Source organism: Portunus trituberculatus, chromosome 14 (assembly GCF_017591435.1).
Source record: "Portunus trituberculatus isolate SZX2019 chromosome 14, ASM1759143v1, whole genome shotgun sequence".
Classification (NCBI taxonomy): Eukaryota; Metazoa; Arthropoda; class Malacostraca; order Decapoda; family Portunidae; genus Portunus; species Portunus trituberculatus.
The window spans coordinates 17245589-17269879 of record NC_059268.1 but is presented as its reverse complement, the minus strand read 5'-3'; the positions used below and the strand labels follow the sequence as shown (position 1 = coordinate 17269879).

The window sequence follows — 24291 nt, the reverse complement described above, 5'->3', positions numbered from 1 at the left end:
CTAATGTGGTCAGCCCCAGCTTCCTCAGTCTTTCCTCATAGTCTAACTCCCTGAGTCCTGGTACCATCCTTGTTGCCAGCCTTTGTACCCTTTCTACCTTCTTCACATTTTTCTTCATATGCAGTGACCAGACACATGCTGCATATTCTAGCTGGGGTCTTATTAAGGTACATAATATCTTCTTCATCATTCCTTCATCTAGGTAGTGGAATGCAAGGCCAATATTTTTAAGCATGTTGTATGTTTTCCCAAAAATCTTGTTAATGTATTTCCCTGGTGACAAAGTGTTTTGCAAGGTTACTCCTAAGTCTTTCTCCTCATTGGTCTCTTTAATTTTCTCATCACCCAGTCTGTAATCCCAGTTTGGTCTGTATCTGCTTCTTCCCATTTTCATAACATGGGTCTTGTCTATATTAAATTCCATCTGCCACTCTTTACTCCATTCCACAAAGTGCCTCCATGCACTTTGCCTAGTCACTCTTCCATCTATGCCTGACATCATCTGCCTTTCCATTTTGCTTATATTCAGCCATTTCCTAAAAAGGATAACCACTCTAATCCTTCAAACTACTACCCTATTGCTTTGCTTTTCTGCTGTTAGTTTTTAACCTATCATCTTGATACTTTTAGGTATATGATCAAAGTCAATCACACATAACAATTAAGAAATAAGGTGGAAAATAAGAGTGAATCTTCAAAAAATAATTAACATGTTTAAAGGTCAGTATCACAATATTTACTGCACCTTACTGTTTAAATTACACATATATAATTCCATCATCATTAGTGACTATATTGACAAGTACAATAAATAAGCATGCAAAAGTGACATAAGTATGTAAAATAGATACAAGAAAAAGTAAGGATCATGCAGGAACACGAGATTTGGAATGAAAAATATTCTTGTATGAGAGCCAACCATCAAGAAATAAAACATCCATAACACTAGGAGAGAAGAGATGAAAGTAAAAATTAATAATAGCTATAATGATCTATTTTTGGATTTATTATGAAATTGGAGTTGTCCAATAGCATGATAAGCATTAAAAGGGAAGTGCAGCAATATTAAATACAATGTCAATGGCAAATGGGACTTCAGTGTCTTTGTTACTAAAATCTAAGTACTATATTGCAATTTACATGTTAATGAATTTGGCCAAATCAAATTATCAGATCAGATATAGGAAAGGGATCAATCTTCTAATACATAGCAGAAATACACTAATTCTGCTATTAGCCATATTAAGAAACTCAGGTATGCTGCTCTACTGACCTTTTGAAATAAGTGGTCAGTGGAATTGGAAGACATAGATGCTGCATGTGCGTCATTCACCTGTGGTTAGCTGCTGGTCACCCAGCCAATTGTTCCCCTATGGTAAGAACCCAGAGGTCAGACTTTCTCATTATTGAGTGGGACCAAGACCACTTACACACCTCACACCGGGACAGCGAGGCCATAATCCCTCGGGTTACATCCTGTACCTACTTGTTGCTGGGTGAACAGGGGCTACACATTGAGGCTCACCCATTTGCCTTGCCATGCCCTGGACTCAAACCTACATCATGGTTGCAAGCCAAGTGTGCTAGCCACTACACTACATGATGAGAAAGAGTAAGGGGTGCACGTGGCCTCAACGTTACTTTCCTTTACACTATGCATATTTCTAGAAATACAGATGTTTCTTTCAATTATTATTATTTTTAATTTCTATGCCTTCTTCATGAGTGTCAGTACATTTCCCTCACCATTTGTAGAGGTCTAGTGTCGTACCAATCTGTTCTAAAGTTGGTTAAGATCTAAGCTCAACCATAAACAGCATTTAAAAAGATTTATTTACATATGATATGGATGACTAAAGTAATGGCAAGTATGAGCAGAGAAAATCAACAACATAAGCTAGACCCTAAACTTAGAATATATATACAATACTTAGGAGTTATCCACAAATAACTCAAAATATGTAACCACTACAACCTAGGTAATACCATGTACATACCCTATATACATCAGTGAGTCAATAAGAATACTGGCTAGATATATCAGCTAACAACATATAAAACAAACATATCCTACTCAGAATTTGAAATTTCATGACATCATTTTTATAGATATTCCATTAATCATCTTTCATACAAATATACCTTATCTAATGTACATGAAAAATGGTGACAAAAGAGGCACATCATTTAATTTTATTACATTCTACTTAAGATTCTGATAAAAGTTAGTACTGCACTTTTACATAATGATCTAAAGTACTAAGAAGCATTTTACTCACCAGGACACATTTATAATATCCTTATGATTATGATGAGTATTAAGTAACTACTGGTGTTCCTGTGGTGCTCTTTGGGATTCCATGAGAAGTATTAGGGGTAGCTGCTGAGGAATTCTGGGCTAGACGCAATACTTCCTCACACACACGCTTATAGATCCAAGCATCACCCTTGAGACGCTTGCGACGTATACCCACTACATCAAGGTGTGGCACTCGACAGACCTCCAACTCAAAGTTCAATTTTGCTCCACCCACATCATCACGCACTTTTCCTCGCAATGCGTACCTGAAACAGAAGAGATCTCAAACTGGTGTCTATAATTAAACTAAAGAATAACTGTAAAAACTGTTGAAATATTAAATATAAATGTAGTTATAAAGTAATTTGCCGTTGAATAGAAATAAAAACTATTTACCTTTGGTGAGGCTAAAGCAAAAAATGTATATATATATATATATATATATATATATATATATATATATATATATATATATATATATAAAACAGCAAGTAAACAAGGAAAAACATCTTTGGGATGAGTAAATGCAAATTATCCATCATAACCATATTTTGAACAATTGTGTGGTTACCCTTTCTGATTGCAGAGGATGCCCTTGTTAAGCAATGCTCGCCTCAAGTCGTGAAGAACTTGGTCTGGGTTCCTGCTCCCTGTGGTGCTGACATTGTAGAGATTCTGCAGGGAAACAAGAATCAATTGAGGAAACAAAAATGTCAATCATTGTTACAGATGCATGATGTACTTTAGTCATCTGTCATAGCTACCTCTATCATTACCATTATCAACTCATGATAGCATTTTGTCCATATTCATCCACTACTTATTTCAAGCCACTTGACTCATCCTTCAAGCTCATATCATATTTTTGTCTAGTGATGCCATTTTCACAACACAAATTTTACACATTCCTGATTTTCCATAGATTACAATGTATGTTAGTTACATATGATACTATAACTCACTAATACAACCTTTACTAAGTGACTTCTACAATTTCTTAAATAATTTTACAAATAAATTATTTTTGTACTATGCTGTACTATGAGGTGAAATAATAAACTTCTTTAGGAAAGAAAGTAGCAGTACCAGCCATTTATTTAACTCTTACCTTGCTCTCCACAATTGAAGGTCCACTGTCAGAATGCAACTTTTTCCGTGGGGTAAGCATGTTTTTCATCTTATCTAGGTGCTTCTCAATGCTGCCAAAGACCTTTCTTGATGACAGAGGGGTACGATTAGCAGACCAGCCCCAGTCTTCGGGTGGTGCTAAATATCTGCAAAATAATAAACATGAATTATGAATGATAGCAATCCTTCAGTGTATTATGCAACCACTGATGTAAATTAGATACAAATAAATAAATAATAAGTGTTGCTACAGATGCATATACTGAAAAAAAGAAAAAAAAAAACATAACATTGGAGAGTGTATATAATATAGAGACATTTGAGCCAAATCTCATAATTTTTGAAGATGTAGGATAAACAAATAAAATAAAAATGATAATGGGATCAATCCTTACCTTGATTTAGAGGGAGTAGCATATTCATTGAGGCCACTATCCATTGACCTGGACGGTGAGAGTTTGTCAGGGACTGAAGGGAAGGAGGGAGGGAGGAAGGGATATAAATTTAGATATTTTTTTGCAAGATAAAATAAATTGATAAAAATACCTAAAAACACACACACACACACAAGAAATGCTATAAAACATGTGAGAGAGAGAGAGAGAGAGATACAAACAATTGTAAATCTATGAAAATTAGGACAGAAAACACCTACAACCACACATAATAAAAGAAATCCTTACAGGGGGTAGTTGGAGTCATCTTGACACGAGACTTATTTGCCGAGGATGGAACACGTGGCTGGATAAAGTTTTCCTTCTCCTCATCACTGGTGGAGGGAGGTCTGCGTTTTCTGGGAGACTTAAGGGGCGTAAGGCCTATGTCATCATCTGTTCCCTGATATGGTGACCGCTTCCCTGTGACAAAGGAAAGACAATTTATTAAACTAAACATTAAACATGTACTTCAATAATCATTACCATTGAAATCTGTAAAAGTAATGTTCCATATTTCATACAGATAATGTTTACCAAAAGTAATGGTAAATACACAGTGAAATTGGATCTTTAAAGCAGTTTCCAGCTCACCATTAAAAATGTCATGTAAATAAAATGTATGCACTTTAAAATGGGTTTTGGGCATGTTTTTCTGTGGCCTCACAATTACTCTTGCCACCAAGCTAGAACCTATATCATGGAAACTAGCAGACAAGTTACTTGTTTATAAGTATGTGGTTGGTGAGCAAATGAGAGAGAAAACCAATAACAAGAATTTTGTCTCTACATAATGACTAAGATGATAAGAACTGAGTAAAATCATATCAACTTCCAAATATATCAGGCACAGAATACCATTCCTTGTGCTGCTTTCTTACCTACAACTTTCTCCACTATTTGATCAACTGGAGTAACTTTGCAAATGGATAGTAGATCGACATCATTCAGTCCCCCCTCAAGGGATGTGTGCAAACCCCGAGGAGAATTTCTGAGATTATCAGATCCTGTTCTTGCATTGATAGAAGTATCATGTTTTTCTTGGTTCAGCTGATCTATGAGACACCGGGCTGGAACTCGGTGCACCTGAAACATTGACCCCATATATGCTGCTCATGGGTTTTGGAAAGTTTATGAATGTAAAGTAAAAAAGAAACTCCATTAACTCAGGGTTATCCCAATCTAATCTTTATCTTATGACATTAAGTCACTAGAAGTAAGACTTCAATGAAAGTGTCAAGCACAGAAAAATGGTAAGAGAAAACAATTCTTACAGATTTCTCATCAGTTGGAGTTACTTTGGGTAGAAGTCGTAGAGGATTTCCCTTCATTTTCTGAGCAAGCAGCAGGAAATAAGTGGCAGTAAGGTAGTCATAGGACCAGCGTAAGACTGCTTGCCGTACAGCTACACGGGACTTGCCCTGATGCACTGCCACTTCAGTTATGACGTCCTCGTCCACACCATGAGTCTAAGTTGTTGATAGTGAGTTAGTATGCAGGTTGAGATAATGTGACTGGTGCACCTCTGCATTATGATAAAAAAAAATAAATAAATAAATAAATAAAATAAATAAATAAAGATAAAATAAATAAATATTAATAAAACAAAATAAGTAAATAAATAAATTAATTAATCAATTAATAAAAAAATAAAAATTAAATATAAAAAAAGTAAATAAATATAAATAAATAAATAAAGTAAAATACATAAATAAAAAAAAAAAGATTAAACAAATAAATGTTCTTATATTACTTTTCACAAGAGCTAAGTTTCATTTGTCAATACTATGAATTTCTAGTCTCTCCACAGGAAAAGAAATAAAAAAATAAAAAATAAATGAAATAAAATTATATATATATATATATATATATATATATATATATATATATATATATATATATATATATATATATATATATATATATATATCTTCCTTAATTGCTACCAGCAGTCCTTTCATTTCAAACTTTTTACTGCACTTTCATTAAGCAATTTTAAATTCTCTCCCTAGATAAAGAATCCAATGTAAACTGTATATTCTCATTATTTCATTTATACTTTTAACCTCAAATATATTCTAATAAATTCAGGTATAAGGGAAATAACAATCCTAGTTAGGAAATTGCTGTTTAAGCTGGTCAAGTATTTATAGTAAGTGTAGACGGTAAGATCTGATCCTCTCTTCTAGAACCTTGAAGGCTACAATGGAAAAAAAAAAAAAAAAAAAAAAAAAAGCAAAAAGCAAATATGAATGTATGCATGCAGATACCATTTCTTACTGATCTCACCTTTAAGACAGTCATCAGCTACGTATAAACACAGAATAAAGAAGACAATGCAGTTAACAAAATGCAGTGAAGCAACAAGCAAGACTGAAAGTCAAACTTTCATTCATCAGATAAACCTTTACAACTCTCCCTTACAGCACTTGCCGCTCACTAGCACTGACAGTAAGCTTCTGGTTAGATTTTTTATCACAACACAATGCAGTTAGTTCACCAAAATAATATTTTATTCATTGACATATATTAATAGTGTTGGTGAAAATAATCATAACTGCTCAAAGCAATTAAGTCTAGATGCATCTCCATGATTAAATGAATAAGCAAATAAATCCATATATAAGAGGAACAAACACAACTATCTGAATCTATTAAGACTGAATGCATTCATACAAAGATCAGTCAGTAACTAAATTGGCTGAGAGCATCTACAAGATGAAATCCAATATGAGAGCATCTATCAGAGAATCAAAGATAATATACTAAATGAAGTCAACTGACAGTGAAAGCATCTATACAAAGCTCAAAGGGAATAACTAACTACAAGAGATCCACTGAATTACAACATGGCACTGGGCTCACCTCTGGGTCCTAGTGGTAGTGGTGGATGGGGTTGGGGTGTAAATTGGAAAAACCATCATTAGTTTTCATAAATTTCACTTCATCATCTCCATAATTTATATTAGTTGCTGCCAAGCTTAAAAGAATGCACTTGTATCATACAAAGCATTGCACAAATGAATACTTCATGAGGTGCTTCATACCATAAATAAATTCAATGAAAATAAATGACACAACACCAAATGTTTATGTTTGTTCTCATAATTTGTGTATTGTTTCACTATGTACTGTATATACATGCACATAATGCATACTCAGCTTCAGTTATTTATGGATAGAAAAATGTGGCAAGCATGCATACCTGTAATAAAAGTTTTGCAAAGTAGCAAATTATCAAATGACATTATTATTAAGAATACGATGTCACATTCTACTGCTCAATATACTTACATAGTAAATTTTACTCAAAACTGGAAAAAAGTACCATCCAGAAATTTCAGCAAATTAGATGATTTTCAGATAAAACAATCTCTAAATCTCAGTTTGAATTTAATAGTTTAATGCTTTTGATTCCATCCTGTCCAAAATAATAGTATAAGTGGAACTTCCCCATACATGGATGGATAAAATCCTTGTATCGAGTTAACAGCTTGGCATGCTGTGAAAAACTGGTGGGGAAGACTCAACATGTCTAACTTTATAGCTGTTGTTTCAGGTAGAGATGAAATGTGATTTCCAGGTTAGATTATCAGTAAAGAACAGACTGAAGATCTTCAATGTAGAAGAGTACAGTTAAGTATCATTGAAAAAGAGGGGGCAGTTACCTAAAAAGTTGAGTTAATAGATGGAGAAAGTATATTTTTGATGCATTGAACAATACCAAGTTTGTTTGCCTGCATGCATGCATGTATATATATATTGCTGACTAAATATATACATGTTTGCTAACCTTGTATTTGGAGGAGGGATCAATACTCGCAAAGGAAGGTCCACCCGTCAACCAGGGATGCATCAGGAGCTGAGAAATTGTAATCCTCCTCTTGGGATCCACTTGAAGCATGGCAGCAAGCAGGTCCTTGCTTCCTGCAGTCAGCCACTCAGGATTTTCATAGACACCAGCCTGTAATTGAAGAGAAAGATGGCATTATATTTTTGGTACGCGTTAGAACTAAGTGATATGCCTAAAGTCATCTAGTTCTTGCCACTAGAAAACCATGAGCAGAAAGCAGACCATACTGTAGAAAGAAAGAACTAGAAATGCTGGGTTTTTAGATACTATAGTAATTTGTCTCTGGTATTCCTCAGGGGAGGGGTGGGGGAAGAATATCAGCATGGTGTATGGAATAGAAGGGAACCCCATCTTTGGTTTTGTGTCCATATTATACACAATGTTCTATTCTAAGCTGTAGATTGTACACAAACTTGTCACATACACTGAACGGTAGTGATTTTTGTTTTCCTGTACTATGTACTAACCTGAATCTTTCTGTAAAGGGCTCCCAAGTTTTCATCATCAAATGGAAGAAATCCACACAACAGTGCATACAGTAGCACTCCCATGCTCCAGATATCTGCCTCAGAGCCTGGAAGATTAAAAAGAAAATGCTATTAAAGTACAAAAATGGCCAAATAATGAGGACAGTTCAACAAAATGAGCTGCATCATTCAAGCAATGATATACAATACTCTATAATACAAAGTGATACCTCGGTTACATCTTTAATCCATTCCAGATCCTTGGACTCCTATTAAACAAATTTTGTTGTAAGAAATAAAGGGAATATGATTAATACATTCCCACTGACTTACCTAAGTACTGCTTGCCAGATACCAGCTCTGGTGCTGCATAGGCTGGTGAGCCACAGCAGGTGGCAAGACGTTGATCCAAACCACCCATTGGGTTAGCACACAATCCAAAGTCTATCAACTTTAGGTGCTGCTCATCATCAAGCAAAAGGTTTTCCTGGAACAAAGATGTGAATAAAGAACTTCCTTAGACCAAAAAACATGACCAATTGTGTGATAGAATACATAGAAATGTCCGTACATGAGAAAATCATGGAAAAAAAAAAATAAATAAAAATGAATGAATGAATGAATGAATAAATAAAATAAATGAATAAATCCACAGTGAAAAATTCTTTGAAGCAAATAATATACACAAATAAAGATGCCTTTAGGTTATCATTTACAAATTGTTAAATAAAAACCAATCTCTATATGATATAATGGACATTAATAGCAATGAAATATGAATACATGAACACACTCACTGGCTTCAGATCCCTGTGGGCATATCCCATGTTATGAACATATGCTACAGCTGATGCAATCTGCCGGAAGAACACCCGAGCCTCTTCTTCCTCTAATCGATCTCTCTCAACTGAAGGAAATAGGTTATTTAGCAATGCAGTTAAGTAACTAAACCTGTGCACCTCTGTATCATTTAACTGAGATATTGTCTTCATAAAAAATGCTAAAATCTAAGTCCTTGTATTTGTCTTGAACTCAAATGATAAAATATCTATGGAGTGCATTGCTTTGAGAGCTTCAACAAAAAAAGAACAGGAGGATGAAAATAAAGGTGTATGAGAATTTTCCATAGGAATTAAAGATAAATAAACAAAATGTGATAACAGCTTAATGAGGAAAACACTTTGAAACTGATGTAATCATACAAAAAGAAAAGCAACAAATGAGATAAGAGTTAATTTGAAAGGATATTAGAAGAGAGTGAGATTGATGGATCTACCTTCCAAATAGATACAATGAAAATATTAATAATGACAGTTATCATAGTGATCAGTAATGCAGAAAAGTAATCTAGAGGTGCCAGTGAACCTTATTCTTACCTATGTAGTCAAAGAGCTCTCCACCAGGACAATATTCAAGCACCATGAAGATCTTAGTGTCTGTTTCCACCACTTGGTACAGTTTGCATATATGTTGGTGAGATAGTTGCTTCATTGCTTCAATTTCCAGATAGATGCGTGGCAAATCCTCCTGGAATAGCAATTAAATTTACTGCCTGTTTTGTGTTGAAAAGTTTTCTCTGATCATGGGGGAAAAAAGAAAAAAGAAAAAAATATATATATTCAGCACTCAAGATTAAAACCTGTTAATTCAGACAGAATACATTCAGAAATGTATTCTGAGAGAGAGAGAGAGAGAGAGAGAGAGAGAGAGAGAGAGAGAGAGAGAGAGAGAGAGAGAGAGAGAGAGAGAGAGAGAGAGAGAGAGAGAGAGAGAGAGAGAGAGAGAGAGAGAGAGAGAGAGAGAGAGAGAGAGAGAGAGAGAGAGAGAGAGAGAGAGAGAGAGAGAGAGAGAGAGAGAGAGAGAGAGAGAGAGAGAGAGAGAGAGAGAGAGAGAGAGAGAGAGAGAGAGAGAGAGAGAGAGAGAGAGAGAGAGAGAGAGAAACATAAACAGGTAAATTAATGATAAAATACAATATTAATGACACCTTACCCCTAACTGCCTCTTGTCCATTATTTTGATTGCAACTTTATCTCCCGTCAAGAGGTGTGTTGCCAATTTAACTTTGGCAAAACCCCCTGAACCGATGGTCTCGTGGAGGTCATACTGGCCATCCAGCACAGAATATGGGGACACCTGTTGTGGCATCCTACAGGCACTGCTCTCTTTGTCACAATGCTTCACCGCTGTAAAAGAATACAATAAATAAATCAATATTTTTCTTTACATATGGAGAAAAGCCAGCCAAGAGCAACAAAGTGGACAAAAATGCCCACTTAATTCATATAAATTAAAAGATCAAAAGAATACTATGCTTAATGACAATATGGGTATGAAGGTTACAAAATTATGAAGGGAAAAACTGTATTATAGAAGTTTCCTCAGAATATAAAATATAATAAAATTGTATGAATAATACGTAACATTCTTGCTTTCAAATACACCACTGAAACTTTCAAGTGGAAACAACTTATTTCTGTTAGCCACTAAAGGGATTCCCGCTGAGCTCCCGTGGATCTTACACATGAGGAGTCCACGGGGAGTCAAGTTACTCAACTCATCCTCCAGAACAGAACAGAACAGAAAAGCTGAGATGGTGAACTAGTAGGTCAACCGTAGTGATCAAAATACCTCAACGATGAACAAAAAAACAGCAGTTTCTTCCGTTTCCATAAGCCTTAAAATTACATTCTTCCTGCTGAGCCAATCTTGACTCCTAACCTTCCTGCTGGAGCTCCTAGCTCGTGTCCACTACAAATATACGCCAACTGTATGTACAATCAGTCTTGAGGATGTTGAATAATCCATTTAAGTACATTATATAGTCCAAATATTCAGAGAGACATGAAAGCCTTACCCGACGTTACCCCACCACCTTGAAAACACAGTTCTTCCGCGCCAGCCAATCACCGCGGTCACGCCAGCCAAGAGAGGAGCGGGTAGCGCACTGTTCCCCCAGCAGACGATAGCATCTCCCCGCGACATGCATGCAACCACTCTTGCCCAGGGAACCACATAATTCCAGCTTGGGCGTTGTGAGGAGACATATATCGTGTCTTGGAGCTCATTAAGTTTAAGTAGAGCTCCGCACAAGTCGGCGCGTTCATTCCAAGAGCTGGAAGCAACAACATCTTATCATCATCTGAAGATATTGGAAAGATAAAAGCATTTAATAACCTATCTTGTTGCAGAAGAAAGGGAAAGATACACTGGCAGTAGAAGCTACAGCAAGCCCATCCATACATATACAGTCGCCAGTGTGAGCCGTTACAGAGGCGAGCCCACGCCCACCACAGCTGCTGGACTGGACTGGACCTGGACTATTGACACCTGGGCTGGATCGCAGCAATAAATGGTCATAGAAATGATACTGGCCGTCCTAGTGGGATGCTACATCATCTCTTCGTTGATTTTGTTTAAATTTCCCATGCTGGTACACAAGAGGAAAGACGTGAAGTTCGTGTGTCGTCACATCAGCCATCGAGGAGGTAAGGGCGAGGTGCACCTGCAATGCGGCACTGGCCAGGGGTGACAGCCGCTCCCGGAACCCGCTCATGCCTCCACTATTTCACCACACCATTGCACGTGTTATGTTAAGCATTTTTAGATTGCACTGTGTAGTCCGGAATTTGTAAGGTATCTTGTGACTGTCAGCAGTCAATAAGCCATGTGTAGCTGTTCGCTGGACTGACATGAGTCATCTCGGTGTAAGAATGACATTACACTTCACGAGATGCTTTTGTGAATAGCTTTATTAACAGTATATTACAATTTGCCTCATTGATGGAGTACTGTCTCTGAAATGTTTTTTTGCAGATGTCTCATTGTTTGGATTAGCCTGTCTGTAGGCTGTAGTAGTATGAATAGTTGGATGTGCTAAAGAAAGCTTGATTTTTAGTACAAAGAAGCACCTCTAGATTAATGCTTTATTCCATGGTAATTGCAATGTCTGTGTGGGACAAGGATTAGGTTTTGTTTTTATGATTATATTATAAAGAACTCTCTTCAGTCTTGTTCTATACATTTAAAGCAAGGGTGAGAATCGTGGTTGTCTATGTAGTCTTAATTTATTTGTATATTCAGGGACACTGATATCATCAGCCTCTGGGGTTCCATAACAGGACAAGAATTTTCCCATTCTTCACACATCTTTGTCAGCTGCATGCAATTTCATGCCATAAATTTTTTTTTCTCTGTCTATCCTATCTTTTACCATTCCATGGTTGCTATTCTGTAACTTTGGCTATGTCACTACATCTATTCAATACATGTCATGCCTTTCTATGTCTTTTTTTTTTTATCAAGATGTTCTCAATTTCATGTTCTCCATAGTGCATGATATTTTCATTGTTGTGTTGCATTGCTTCAAACTGAGACATCTCCACTTGTATTGCCACAAACTGAGACATCTCCACTTGTATTGCCTCAAACTAGAACAGAACCACAATATGTACACTACATTGAAATACTGAGTATTTCAGGTGGAAGCTCAAATAAATTTGAGCATCAGGAGAAAATTGTTGCATTGGGAATTAAACTCAGAACCTGAGCATGAAAACTTTCTACATTATCAGTCAAAGACTAGGTGTATCAAGCAGTGCTGTAGGGCTGCCTCTATGTTCAAATCATTACAGTGTGAGACCAAACTTTCTTCTCTTAATTCCCGCTAAAGTTTTCATTTCAGAATTTTCTTAAGAATTCATTTTTATCCATATGCTATAAGTGAGTGAAACAAAAAAAAAGTTTCAAAAGCACTCCTTCCTCATTTCTGTCTCTTCTCAGATGATTCTTATTATCACAGTAACTTTTTGAAGTTTGTTATACCTTCCTCTATTGATAACTTGTATTAGTTCAACTTTCATTTAAGTTTCATGATCTAATATGAAATTATTGACCATATCCTTTTTTTTTCTTTAGATTCATGTTAAAATCTATTTTTTGGTATTCTTTGTGTAGTTGCAACATCATTCTATACATCTTGCAATTCATTTGTGTATTGACTAAATATTATCAGTTGCAAATCGGAGAATATGGTGCTATTCTGCATTTGTTGAAATTCTTACGTTTCCATATTTCTAGTTCTTTGAATCTTTCTCTGATACCACAGTGAATAGTTTTAAAAGAAATAATGTTACCTTGTCTGACACCTTTACTTTTCTTGCTAATCATTTTTATTATAGGTATCTCTTCTGTTCCTTACTTTATGAGTGTTATTGAAAGTGGTGAGGTTTTTACTGAGTTAAAGGACTTTTCATAGCCCTCAAGCATCACTTATAGTAGTCTAGTATATTTTGCATATTTTTAGTTTCTTGATTGTTAATGTGGATGTCGATCCTCCCTCTCCCTACTAAGATTGGGTATGTAACTATGCACAGAGAAGATTCTTAGTAATCTCATTCCACTTGTACTATGAAATGAAGAAAAAAAAACATTCCTCTCTTTTCTTATCAGTTTACTACTCTTGACTCAAATATGATACATAGTATGAACCTCCTTAACATCTGTCACATAATATATTAAATTTTTTTTACTCGCTTTTTTACACGTACTATAAAGTAGTTCCAAAAAGCTGTGATACTATTCCATGCCATACTGCCTCCTGTGTTAAATCCCACATTTACTGTATTAACTGGGTTGGACCTATAATAATCAGTCAGTGACTGGTGAAAGTCTAACATATGATTGTCTTATCAATATCACTTGAGATTTTTATGGAACTGAAGAGGTGGCTCAGATATTTATTGCCAGTAGACAGAATAATGCATTTCAAATTTGGTATCAATAGTCTCATTGGGAGCCACAAGTTATTTTCTTTCATCCAATGAAAGAGTTTTAATAATAGAAGCTGGAATTAAACTTACTGTACATATCTACATACTAAACACTTTCCTTAGATATACATATTAAACACTGTATGGATTAAGGGGGTAAGTGGTAGGTTATAACAAAGTAGCATTCCTAAGAATTTATTAGCTTATGTGTAGCATGTGGTGTGGTTTGATAGCAAACTGTAAAAAGAAATGCCCAAGTGATAGGAAAGGTTACCAGGGAAGTCAAAGTACACTAATGCACAGTTTAGGCAGCACATGAAAAGACACTTGTTTATTAAGTCATTATCAAGAACCTGGATCCTTCTCTCTCTTACTAAAGTTACTGGAACTGGATTTAGCATAATGACAGAGTTCTCACTGAAGGTATATGTCACATCAGCTGATTCTAGCAGCAAATGCACCAAAAAGAAAAGAAAAAGAAAGCTACCTGATAAGTTTCCAGTCACTGCCACTGCAAGTCCTTTCTGGTGTTTGCTTGTTATAAACACTTTTACGCTTCATTTGTATGTTAGAATTTGTTTATAAGAGAGAGAAAAAAAAAATCAATATGTTAACCTTGAGAGGTGTGTAGTGTTATAGCAGATAGTGGGCACTCATTATGTAGTGATGAATGAGGCTTGTTGAAAGTATAAATAAATTTTATCACAAAACCTTTGAAAATAGGTATCTAGAACCATGTTTATTCATGGAACTTTTGTCACCTTTCGGATATGAATTAATTATATAATTTCTATTTTTATAATAGCAAGTAGAAGAGAATTTGACTGAATTTTTGTGAAATGTTGGTATGATAATTTTGATGCCATCATAATTTGTTTTCAGGTGCAGGGGAAAATTATGAAAATACATTATCAGCTTTCAGACAGTAAGTAAGACATTATTTGCTGTTGAACTAGAGAAAGTTACTGTGTATGATTTAGATAGAAGTTTATGTCATGCACCAGTATTGTAAAAATGTGTTAAAGATAAGATGATTTTATATATCTATATGATTAATTTTAATAAGTTCCTGTTACACTGAAGAACTAAAAAAAAAAAAAAAAAAGAATCCTCAACATGCAGAAATTGTTTCCAGGAATAGAACAAGTCAAATTATAAAGAGTCATTTTTATAAATGACTCTTTATAATTATAATTCTTATCTTATATTAGAATGAACAAAAAGGAATGAATATGTATATTTGTATATTTTCTGCAGCATCAGTGTTTTAATCATGCGTTATAAACAGAAATCAGATAGTATATAATCAAAGTACCACATAATCTCTAATGATAGACCATTCTAAAGAACATGATGCCATTTAAATATTTGGATTTTCAGTGATCTTTCCGAAATTGTTAATAAGTATATATCTTCTTAAAAGCTCAGAATAAATGTGATATTTTTACATTAAGATTTGTCATATATGTTGACAAATAAGGGTGATGATATGAATGTGGTTATTTTATTCTACATATGTGTTGTTGACAATGAGTATGGTAAAGTATCAATCATAATTGTTAGGATGTGATGTGATTGAGTGGTTTATGGTGAGCAATATGGTTTTTAAAAGGCAGAGGGATACACAACAGGTGGATTTTGTGTGAGGGATATCTGCAAAATATTTAGGAAAAAAAAAAATGTTTTTGGGCATGCTTTGAAATATTTTGAGATTGTTAAGGCAGCAAACATTTTTTCATATGAATACTAGAGCATGTGTTTGAGTGGAAGTTAATGTTTGTCTAATGTTTATAATAGTGATGTTTTAACAAAAATGATTGCAGATTATTTATACTTAAGATTTTGAATTTTTTATTTTATTTGTTTTCAGGGGAAGAAAATAGATATGAGAGTGTACATATATGTGCATGTGCCTGTGTAGGAATATTACTTTTACTTCATAGGAGATATTGGCCTGGTATCTAGATAATACTCACTTAGCTATTTGTTCAAGTTAAGGAAATAATATTTAGAGAGTTTACAAGATCAACAGTAATTTCATAATACTTTAGTTCCCAGTAACATTATAAGCAGTTCAGTTGTGCTCAGGGAAGCTAATACAATATATTATTTTTGACTACAAAAATAAAGCCACATTTACATTTAACCTAATTCCTTAGAATATCATTATGTATGTCATTGACAAAAATATATAATTAGGTTTATATGTGCTATAGTGTTAGACAGGAGATAATGGTTATTATTGCTTATTTGTTACATCTTAGGTTTATTTTGTAAAGTATTGGCAACCAGAGAGAGAGAGAGAGAGAGAGAGAGAGAGAGAGAGAGAGAAGAGGATTTACAGATTAATATTGATGGTATGGACCAATAAATAGATAGTTAAATAACTTTTATACATTTTTAGAAACTTCTTCAATTGAAAATAATTCATTCCAATCATGTGATGAATGTGTGTTGCCACAGTGCAGTGGAGCTGGGTACTGACATGCTGGAGCTGGACTGTCAGCTGACCAGGGATGGCCAGGTTGTGGTATCGCATGATTCTGTCCTTGATGTGCGGACAGAATTAAAGGGAGCAATATCTGAGTATGACTACGCAGAACTTCCACCAATCAAAGAGCACATTCCTATAGACTTCATGCCTGGAACTTCATTTTCAAGCAAGAGTGAAGACAGGAGATTTCCACTGCTTGAAGAAGCGTTCCAACATTTCCCGAGCACCCCTATCAACATTGACATAAAAACTGACAATAATGAGCTCATTGAAAAAGTAAGTGCACCCGTCTTGATTTCAGTATCTGTGTAATATCATTTCACAAACATCAGAATTTCTTTTTTGACAAAAAAGATATATAGAAAGGCTGATAACCATTAACTTTTAATGTATGCTCCATTTCATGACATTTTGTTATTTTTATTTAATTATATTTATGTCTTGATTTCAGTATCTGTGTAATATCATTTCACAAACATCAGAATTTCTTTTTTGACAAAAAAGATATATAGAAAGGCTGATAACCATTAACTTTAAATGTATGCTCCATTTCATGACATTTTGTTATTTTTATTTAATTATATTTATTCATTAATTGATTTTTCATTTGTTTTTAGTTTAACCAAGTATTCTTGTTTCAGGTTAGTGATCTGGTCAAAAAGTATGGGCGAGAACACATAACAGTTTGGGGCAACATCAAGGATGTAGTGACAAGGAAGTGCTACAAAATGGTTAGAGACTAGATTATACTTTATTCTTCAAAAGTTTGTGGTTGCTGTTATTTATGGAAATATAAAACTAATAAAAATCATTATTAGAACTTTAATAACATTAACTTAATATTGTTTGTTAACTGCTATATATCCTGACCTCAGGAAACAAGAAAGACAAGAAGCTCCTGAAATATATACTGTTGTCCAACTTTCCAGAATCCCAATGTTTGCTTGCTCTTCAGCGCCAGGCGTGTGTGTGTCATGCTCCTTCAGCTCTACACGGGAATACTGCCATTCATGCCTGTCAAGGAAACTCACCTAGAAATTTTCATGCCAGCACATATGATGAAGTTAGTAGCAGTGATTTCATGCTAGCAAGTTGTAAACTATGGAAATCTGCATATATTTTAATTTGTAAAAGACTATATTTCTTTCTTGGATTGTTTTTAATACTTTTACAATATGTAACATATAAAAAATTGACTTTTAGATGTTTAGACACTCTTCCTTTCCCTTTCATAAACTTCAATTAAAAAGTTCTTTGGAAGAAATTAATTCTTAGATTGAGTGCTGAATGACTGGAATTGACTCAGTCGTCAGTTTTTTACTAAGTCAGGAGCTTTTAAAGAAAATTAGACAAATTTAAATGGATTTAAGTTTGCAGAGACTGCTAGGTGTTGTCCTTTTGGCTTCTTACATTTTCCTTATGATTGTACATTTCAGTTCATGAAATGGAAGGTAAATGATCCAATAGTATATGAAAATGGTGTGCAATTTAAGTTACCAAGAGTCCAGGATCATTGATAAAGATTTATATTTTCTCCTTATAGCACTGGAATGAAGATAAGTATCAAAATTTGCACATAGTAAATTGAAAAATTGTATTTCCTTAGAGTAAGCCAATGAAAAAGAGATATGCTTGAAATTGATGCTTGGTCTTTACTTCTAGATGCTTAGGTGCTACTTTACATATATGACTTAAAATGATGTAGTAATTTCATTGTACTTAGGATCACCAGTGCCTTCACAACATAGGCCTTTCCATTTTCTTCACACAGGAGTTGCTTCCAGAAATACTTTTCCAACTTTTTGTTTCTTTGTCCTAATTATTGACTACCTTGCTTTATTCTTCCACTCTTATTAGTGAAATATTAATGTATAACCAATAACTTGAACCTTTTACTCATTAAAAGTCTCTCTCTATAGATATTGTTCATTACAGTTCCAAGTTGAATTTTTATTAATTTTTCATCAAAAGCAATATATATAGAATATAATCCATTGCATTTTGTTTACTTCATATCCAATATTTACTTTAATAAGAATGTCTTTCTTCAAGGGAAATATGTAAATTTTTTTCATTACTTATGTTAATATGTTTTTAGGATACTTTTTTTTTCCCTAGCATAAATTAAACTTATTTACAGAATCTACAGCAGTCGTTTTGATGTGAAATGGTGGCACATCCTTGTTGCAAAAATTGCTAACACGCTACTTATTAGGCGCTCTCTTTTTGAGCACCTGTCCAAAAGAGGAGTGCAGGTAAGGACTGTAATTTTTTCTCTCTCTCTCTCTCTCTCTCTCTCTCTCTCTCTCTCTCTCTCTCTCTCTCTCTCTCTCTCTCTCTCTCTCTCTCTCTCTCTCTCTCTCTCTCTCTCTCTCTCTGACACACACATACACACACACCTGGTAGCTCAGTGGTTAGAGTGCTGGCTTCACAAGCCAGAGGACCGGGGTTTGATTCCCTGGCCGGGTGGAGATATTTGGGTGTGTCTCCTTTCACGTGTAGCCCCTGTTCACCTAGCAGTGAGTAGGTTTGGGATGTAAATCGAGGAGTTGTGACCTTGTTGTTCCGGTGTGTGGTGTGTGCCTGGTCTTAGGCTTATCCGAAGATCGGAAATAATGAGCTCTGAGCTCGTTCCGTAGGGTAACGTCTGGCTGTCTCGTCAGAGACTGCAGCAGATCAAACAGTGAAAACACACACACACACACACACACACACACACACACACACACACACACACACACACACACACACGCCCGGTAGCTCAGTGGTTAGAGCGCTGGCTTCACAAGCCAGAGGTCCGGGGTTCGATTTCCCGGCCAGGTGGAGATATTTGGGTGTGTCTCCTTTCACGTGTAGCTCCTGTTAACCTAGCAGTGAGTAGGTACGGGATGTAAATCGAGGAGTTGTGACCTTGTTGTCCCGGTGTGTGGTGTGTGCCTGGTCTGAGGCCTTTCCGAAGATCAGAAATAATGAGCTCTGAGCTCGTTCCGTATGGTAATGTCTGGCTGTCTCGTCAGAGACTGCAGCATATCAAACAGTGAAACACACACACACACACACACACACACACACACACACACACACACACACACACACACACACACACACACACACACACACACACACACACACACACACACACACACACATGATAACTATGTATAAATTGGTGAACAAGATTGACATATTGGACAGAGAATTGATAAAGGTGACCACAAGTAATTATCTCCGAGGACATGGAAAAAAACTAATATAGACATCTGTCTAAATGATGTGAGAAAGTACAGTTTCTCGCATCGTAGTAATGATAAGTGGAAGAAACTGAGCAGTAATGTCGTTGATGCAATGTGTGTCAATCAGATGAAAGAGAGATATGGCAGGAGTGGACAAGGAGAGAGGACACAGAGAGCTTAGCTCGGGCCCTGTAATACACAAATAGGTAAATACACACTTTACTCAAACTTTATAACAGCATTGACAAAAGAGAGAACAATAAAAACTACTATAATCTTAATCTTAGGTAGTGTTTTGGTGTCTAGTGATTGTATTTATATGATATATAAGATCATTACTCACTAAACAGAAGTGTTGAAAGACGTTGTTTTTATAGTCAGACACTGACACGTTCTCTGATCACGTTTTTGCATGTGATGAGGGTTAAATCAGTCCATGGTATTCTAGACATGGCTATAGCAAAATGTAAACGAGTCACTTCATGTATCATCTGTTGTAAGATACCTATTATTCTGACAGACATACTTATGGGTGATGAACACTGAAGAGGATTTCCGCTGTGCCTTTGAAACAGGAGCTACAGGGATAATGACAGACTATCCCACTAAACTGAAGACATTCCTTGAGGAGAATCCTCAGTATTGCCTCAATCATAAACTCAGCCTCACTTAAGGCTACCTTTCATCTCTTCACATGATCACGTTTGGTTCACATTAAGTGACAACAGTGGTTATGAAGTGTTGAATAATCATCTGTTACATCCATGTAAGTACAAGGATACATTGCAATAGTTTTGGGTGCTGATGCATGTTGTGTTACAAAAAATAATGAACGTATTTGTGGAGGTTGATAGGCCTCCAAGAGCTTCTTTTTATTTTTTCATAAGTATTTAAAGACTGTACTTAAGGCAGTGGTGCAGTAATTTATCAGGTTCATGCCCCTCGTGATATCTGTTGTTCATGCAGAAATAAGAGTATGATATGTAAAATGCAATCTAGATTGAAAAGTCTTTATCAGTGCCTAATTTTAAGATTGAAGTTTCCATCTGTATGTGTATTTGAAAAGTAACTTTGTTTTATATTTTTTTCCTGTGTTTCAGTATCTAACAAATTACAGCTTGTCATAGGAAGTATTTAAAATACTGATCTATAATTTCCATTATATATCAGTAACTTCCTGCCTTATTTTTTTATGTAGTATCAGTTGCTGAGAGCTTTATCAAATCAGTCACATAATTTAAGCACAGCAGCGCAACAGGACTTTGCTCACTCTGTAATTCAACCACTTACGCAGCACTTAAACAAGACTTGCTATTCAAAGGTACCATTGGAATATTGCATTGCTTTGGAAAATAGAAAATGTAGCCTGACATGATAAGTAGTAAGTAATAATGTAGTAATAAAAGAATTATTATTTATTATGGATTCTAATTAGTATGTAATATGCATTCAATAAGACACTTAACCAGATGGAAGCACTAGTAGATGATCACCAGCATATTTAGAAAGATGAAACCCCCTCATGTGGTTACCATAGTATGTAGTTATTTATTCTTCTTTCTGGTCATTTGAGAATGCTTTACCTCAGACTATTATATTATATCTATTACCTATGTGTGTGGAATTATGGCTTCTGTTGACTTTATGAAAAATTATTGATTAGTTATGTAATTATCTCAAAACTGCTCATTGGATGTCAGCCCATGTCATCAGTTTTAGCAAATCATGAGTGTCAAGTCAAACAAATGTCATAATTATATATGTATATAAGAAGTAAACAAAAGATGATCAAGGTTGTAGTATCACCATACTCATAGGATTACTGGTCACTACTTACACACAGCTATTTAGTACATGCTGATTATACATTAGTCAACAACTCATAATTAGATGTGTTTGGAATATTTTAATCTTACTGGGAAGGTACAACATAATATAGAGAAAAAGAAATTGTATTCTTCTCACTTTAGCAGCAGATGTGTCCAAGTGGTGGTAGGAGCCACAATATATTTGTGGAGTTTGGTTCAGTTTAATGCATTTTTCCTTGTGTTACAACAGACTTGACTAAAATGACTGAGGAGACAATATATCATCAAATAATGTCTAAATTATTTTTTATATATCATGTGATGATTATATATAAACTACATAACTTTGGTAACTACCTGTTCTGGCTCATGTTCATGATTTAAACCAAATGCTTAAAGATTTCAAACACTTATCTTAGTTGTTGCAATGGAAGTAATGTATTATGAATTCTTGAGCAAAAAGATAGAGCAAAAATGCTAGTACTCATTGTTCCTTTTCAGAAGTTCTACATCATATAATTTTGGCTGCAGCATATGAAGACCAATTCATGCTTTTTTGTACAAAGCTGCTATTGTCTTCCTGCTACTTTGTAATCCATTCTGTAATCCTCAGGGGCAGTGGCATGAGCATAGTGTAAACCAAACATGACTGCTTATTAGAATGCAAAAATCTTAGCAAAGCAAAGCAGGCAAATTACATAATTGCTTTTATACTAGAAATGGTGAATGGTGTATGCAAATTATAACAGAAGTGACTCAGTCTGTCAGTTGTTCATTGCTTAAAGTCTGCTGTCTTCTGTGGAAGATTTTATTTATTTATTTATTATTATTTATTTGTATACTAATTAATTTACTTCTGGTGCAAAAATATCAGTTTTCTCATAACCAGTGATCTATGAAAGAGGAGGTATTAGAAATAGGACATATACATAATTATTCTAGAATTTTGGAAAATAATTCTAATTTTTCTTGTATATTTGTAGAGTTCTTGCTAATGCTTGACTTCTGAATATTTTGCAAGTATGTATTGGTGTATATCACATTTTCATGGGAGGCATACTCACCTCAATATATCCAAAGGAGCATCAGTCATTTATATTTCAGGTGAGAATTAGAATTTAACATCAATAAAAGTTCCAGTGAATGTTTCTTAAGGAAAGTTGGGTTGTTTGAAGACCTAAATAAATGTGTACAGTACTGCTGTTTTCTTAGATCAGTGGTTGTGAGATTTTTTTTTTTTTTCCAGCTCTTTCTTCAAATGTTCAGTTTTGAAAATTGTCAAATATTTGCATTTTGCTGTTTAAAAATTTGGCAATAAGTATTAGCACCTCATCATATATATTGTAGGTTCATAGATGCCTTATACTACAGGTATACCACCAGTTTGCTGGTTACTGAGAGTCACAACACCTTAATTTGGATAAAATTACATGATGGAGTTGAAGGTTTGACCATCTGTCAGACTGAATAACATCCATAGTGTTGTGTATCTGATACAGCTAACAGAAAAAGCATAGGAATATATACCATACATAAAATAGTCTTGGATTATGGTATCAGAGTGGTGTGCTCTTTAACAGTGTGTATGCAGTACTACTATAATACATTATAGAGATATGATATACATACTTTGTTGAGATGGAAGGAAAGATACACAAACATCATTGCTATGATGCAGTGATCACTATAAGAGTAACGAGTGCACACAAGACCAAAGTTAATGTACTAGGCGTGTCTTGTATTAAAGATGAGCTTTGACTACTGCTGCTATTATTTGTTAATAACGTTATTATTATTGTTATCATTATTACTATGTAATGTTGCCTCATCCAGCTTAAATGCTTAAATTAGAGATGCTTTGGAATCAGATTTGCTAGCAAAGGGGTGGTGTGCCTGTACTTAAAATGTATTAACATGTTTTTTTTAATTATCAGTAAATTGTACATAATTTTGTAGCATTGTAGAACTATTTGTCAAAGTTATTGAAGCTATTTAATTTCATAAGATGAAAAACACTTCTATAATGTAATTTATTGCATTTAAGCTTTATGTTGTTCAATAAAGTCACTATATATATATATATATATATATATATATATATATATATATATATATATATATATATATATATATATATATATATATATATATATTGGCTGAACAAGAAAACATTTCTTTTTTTTTGGGGGGGTGAGTTTGTTGTATGAATTTCACTTTTTTTTATTTTTTTTATTTATTTATTTACTTTTTTTTTTTTTTTTTTTTTTTTTTTTGCACATACATGTCATCTGGAAAAGAAAAGAATTACTAATAGAAAAGAGTAGGAATTTAAAAGAAAATGTATTTCCTTATAAGAAGAGTTCCTAAATCTCCATATTTCATTCACTTATCTTTTCTGACATGTAATAGCAGCAAAATAATACATTTAATTTCACACTCCTGATGATTGATAGGGACTATGAAAGTATTGTTTGATATGATATTGTGAAAAGTGTCAAGTTAAAGCAAGTAGGAAATAGCTATTGGTTTGGGTGAGAAACTGTCATTGATCTCTGATTTCTAAGTCAATTCTATGTGCAACTCCATAACTTTTAATTTATGTTGACAAATTGTATGTATGTACATAAAACGTCAAAAGCAATAAATTCTTAGATTGCACATAGTTATATGAGGCTGCTAGCAATGTAAATTTGTGGAAGAAAATGTTATTACATGAAATCATAAACACACACACACACACACACACACACACACACACACACACACACACACACACACACACACACACACACACACACACACCAATA

General features: G+C 34.5%; 2 protein-coding genes across 3 annotated transcripts; one reads left to right on the top strand and one right to left on the bottom strand.

Annotated features, from left to right (window-relative positions):
- Positions 1 to 693: 693 nt before the first annotated feature.
- On the bottom strand, positions 694 to 11172 carry LOC123503584 (maternal embryonic leucine zipper kinase-like). Of its 2 annotated transcripts, XM_045253482.1 has the most exons (15): positions 11036 to 11172; positions 10171 to 10364; positions 9558 to 9708; positions 8979 to 9088; positions 8515 to 8668; positions 8182 to 8288; positions 7655 to 7825; positions 6727 to 6735; positions 5136 to 5330; positions 4743 to 4947; positions 4111 to 4284; positions 3823 to 3895; positions 3408 to 3573; positions 2871 to 2974; positions 694 to 2565 (listed from the first exon to the last, which is right to left on the bottom strand). In XM_045253482.1, the coding sequence occupies exons 2-15, from the start codon at positions 10324 to 10326 to the stop codon at positions 2319 to 2321; spliced, it is 2022 nt and encodes a 673-aa protein (XP_045109417.1). In that variant the 5' UTR covers positions 10327 to 10364; positions 11036 to 11172; the 3' UTR covers positions 694 to 2318. The 2 variants fall into 2 exon arrangements, with proteins under 2 accessions (XP_045109417.1, XP_045109418.1); XM_045253483.1 differs by lacking the exon at positions 6727 to 6735.
- Positions 11173 to 11530: 358 nt separating this feature from the next.
- Positions 11531 to 22715, top strand: LOC123503585 (lysophospholipase D GDPD1-like). Its single transcript, XM_045253484.1, has 7 exons — positions 11531 to 11666; positions 14832 to 14874; positions 16413 to 16719; positions 17085 to 17174; positions 17373 to 17506; positions 18584 to 18698; positions 20197 to 22715. The coding sequence occupies exons 1-7, from the start codon at positions 11531 to 11533 to the stop codon at positions 20347 to 20349; spliced, it is 978 nt and encodes a 325-aa protein (XP_045109419.1). The 3' UTR covers positions 20350 to 22715.
- The last annotated feature ends 1576 nt before the right edge of the window (positions 22716 to 24291 follow it).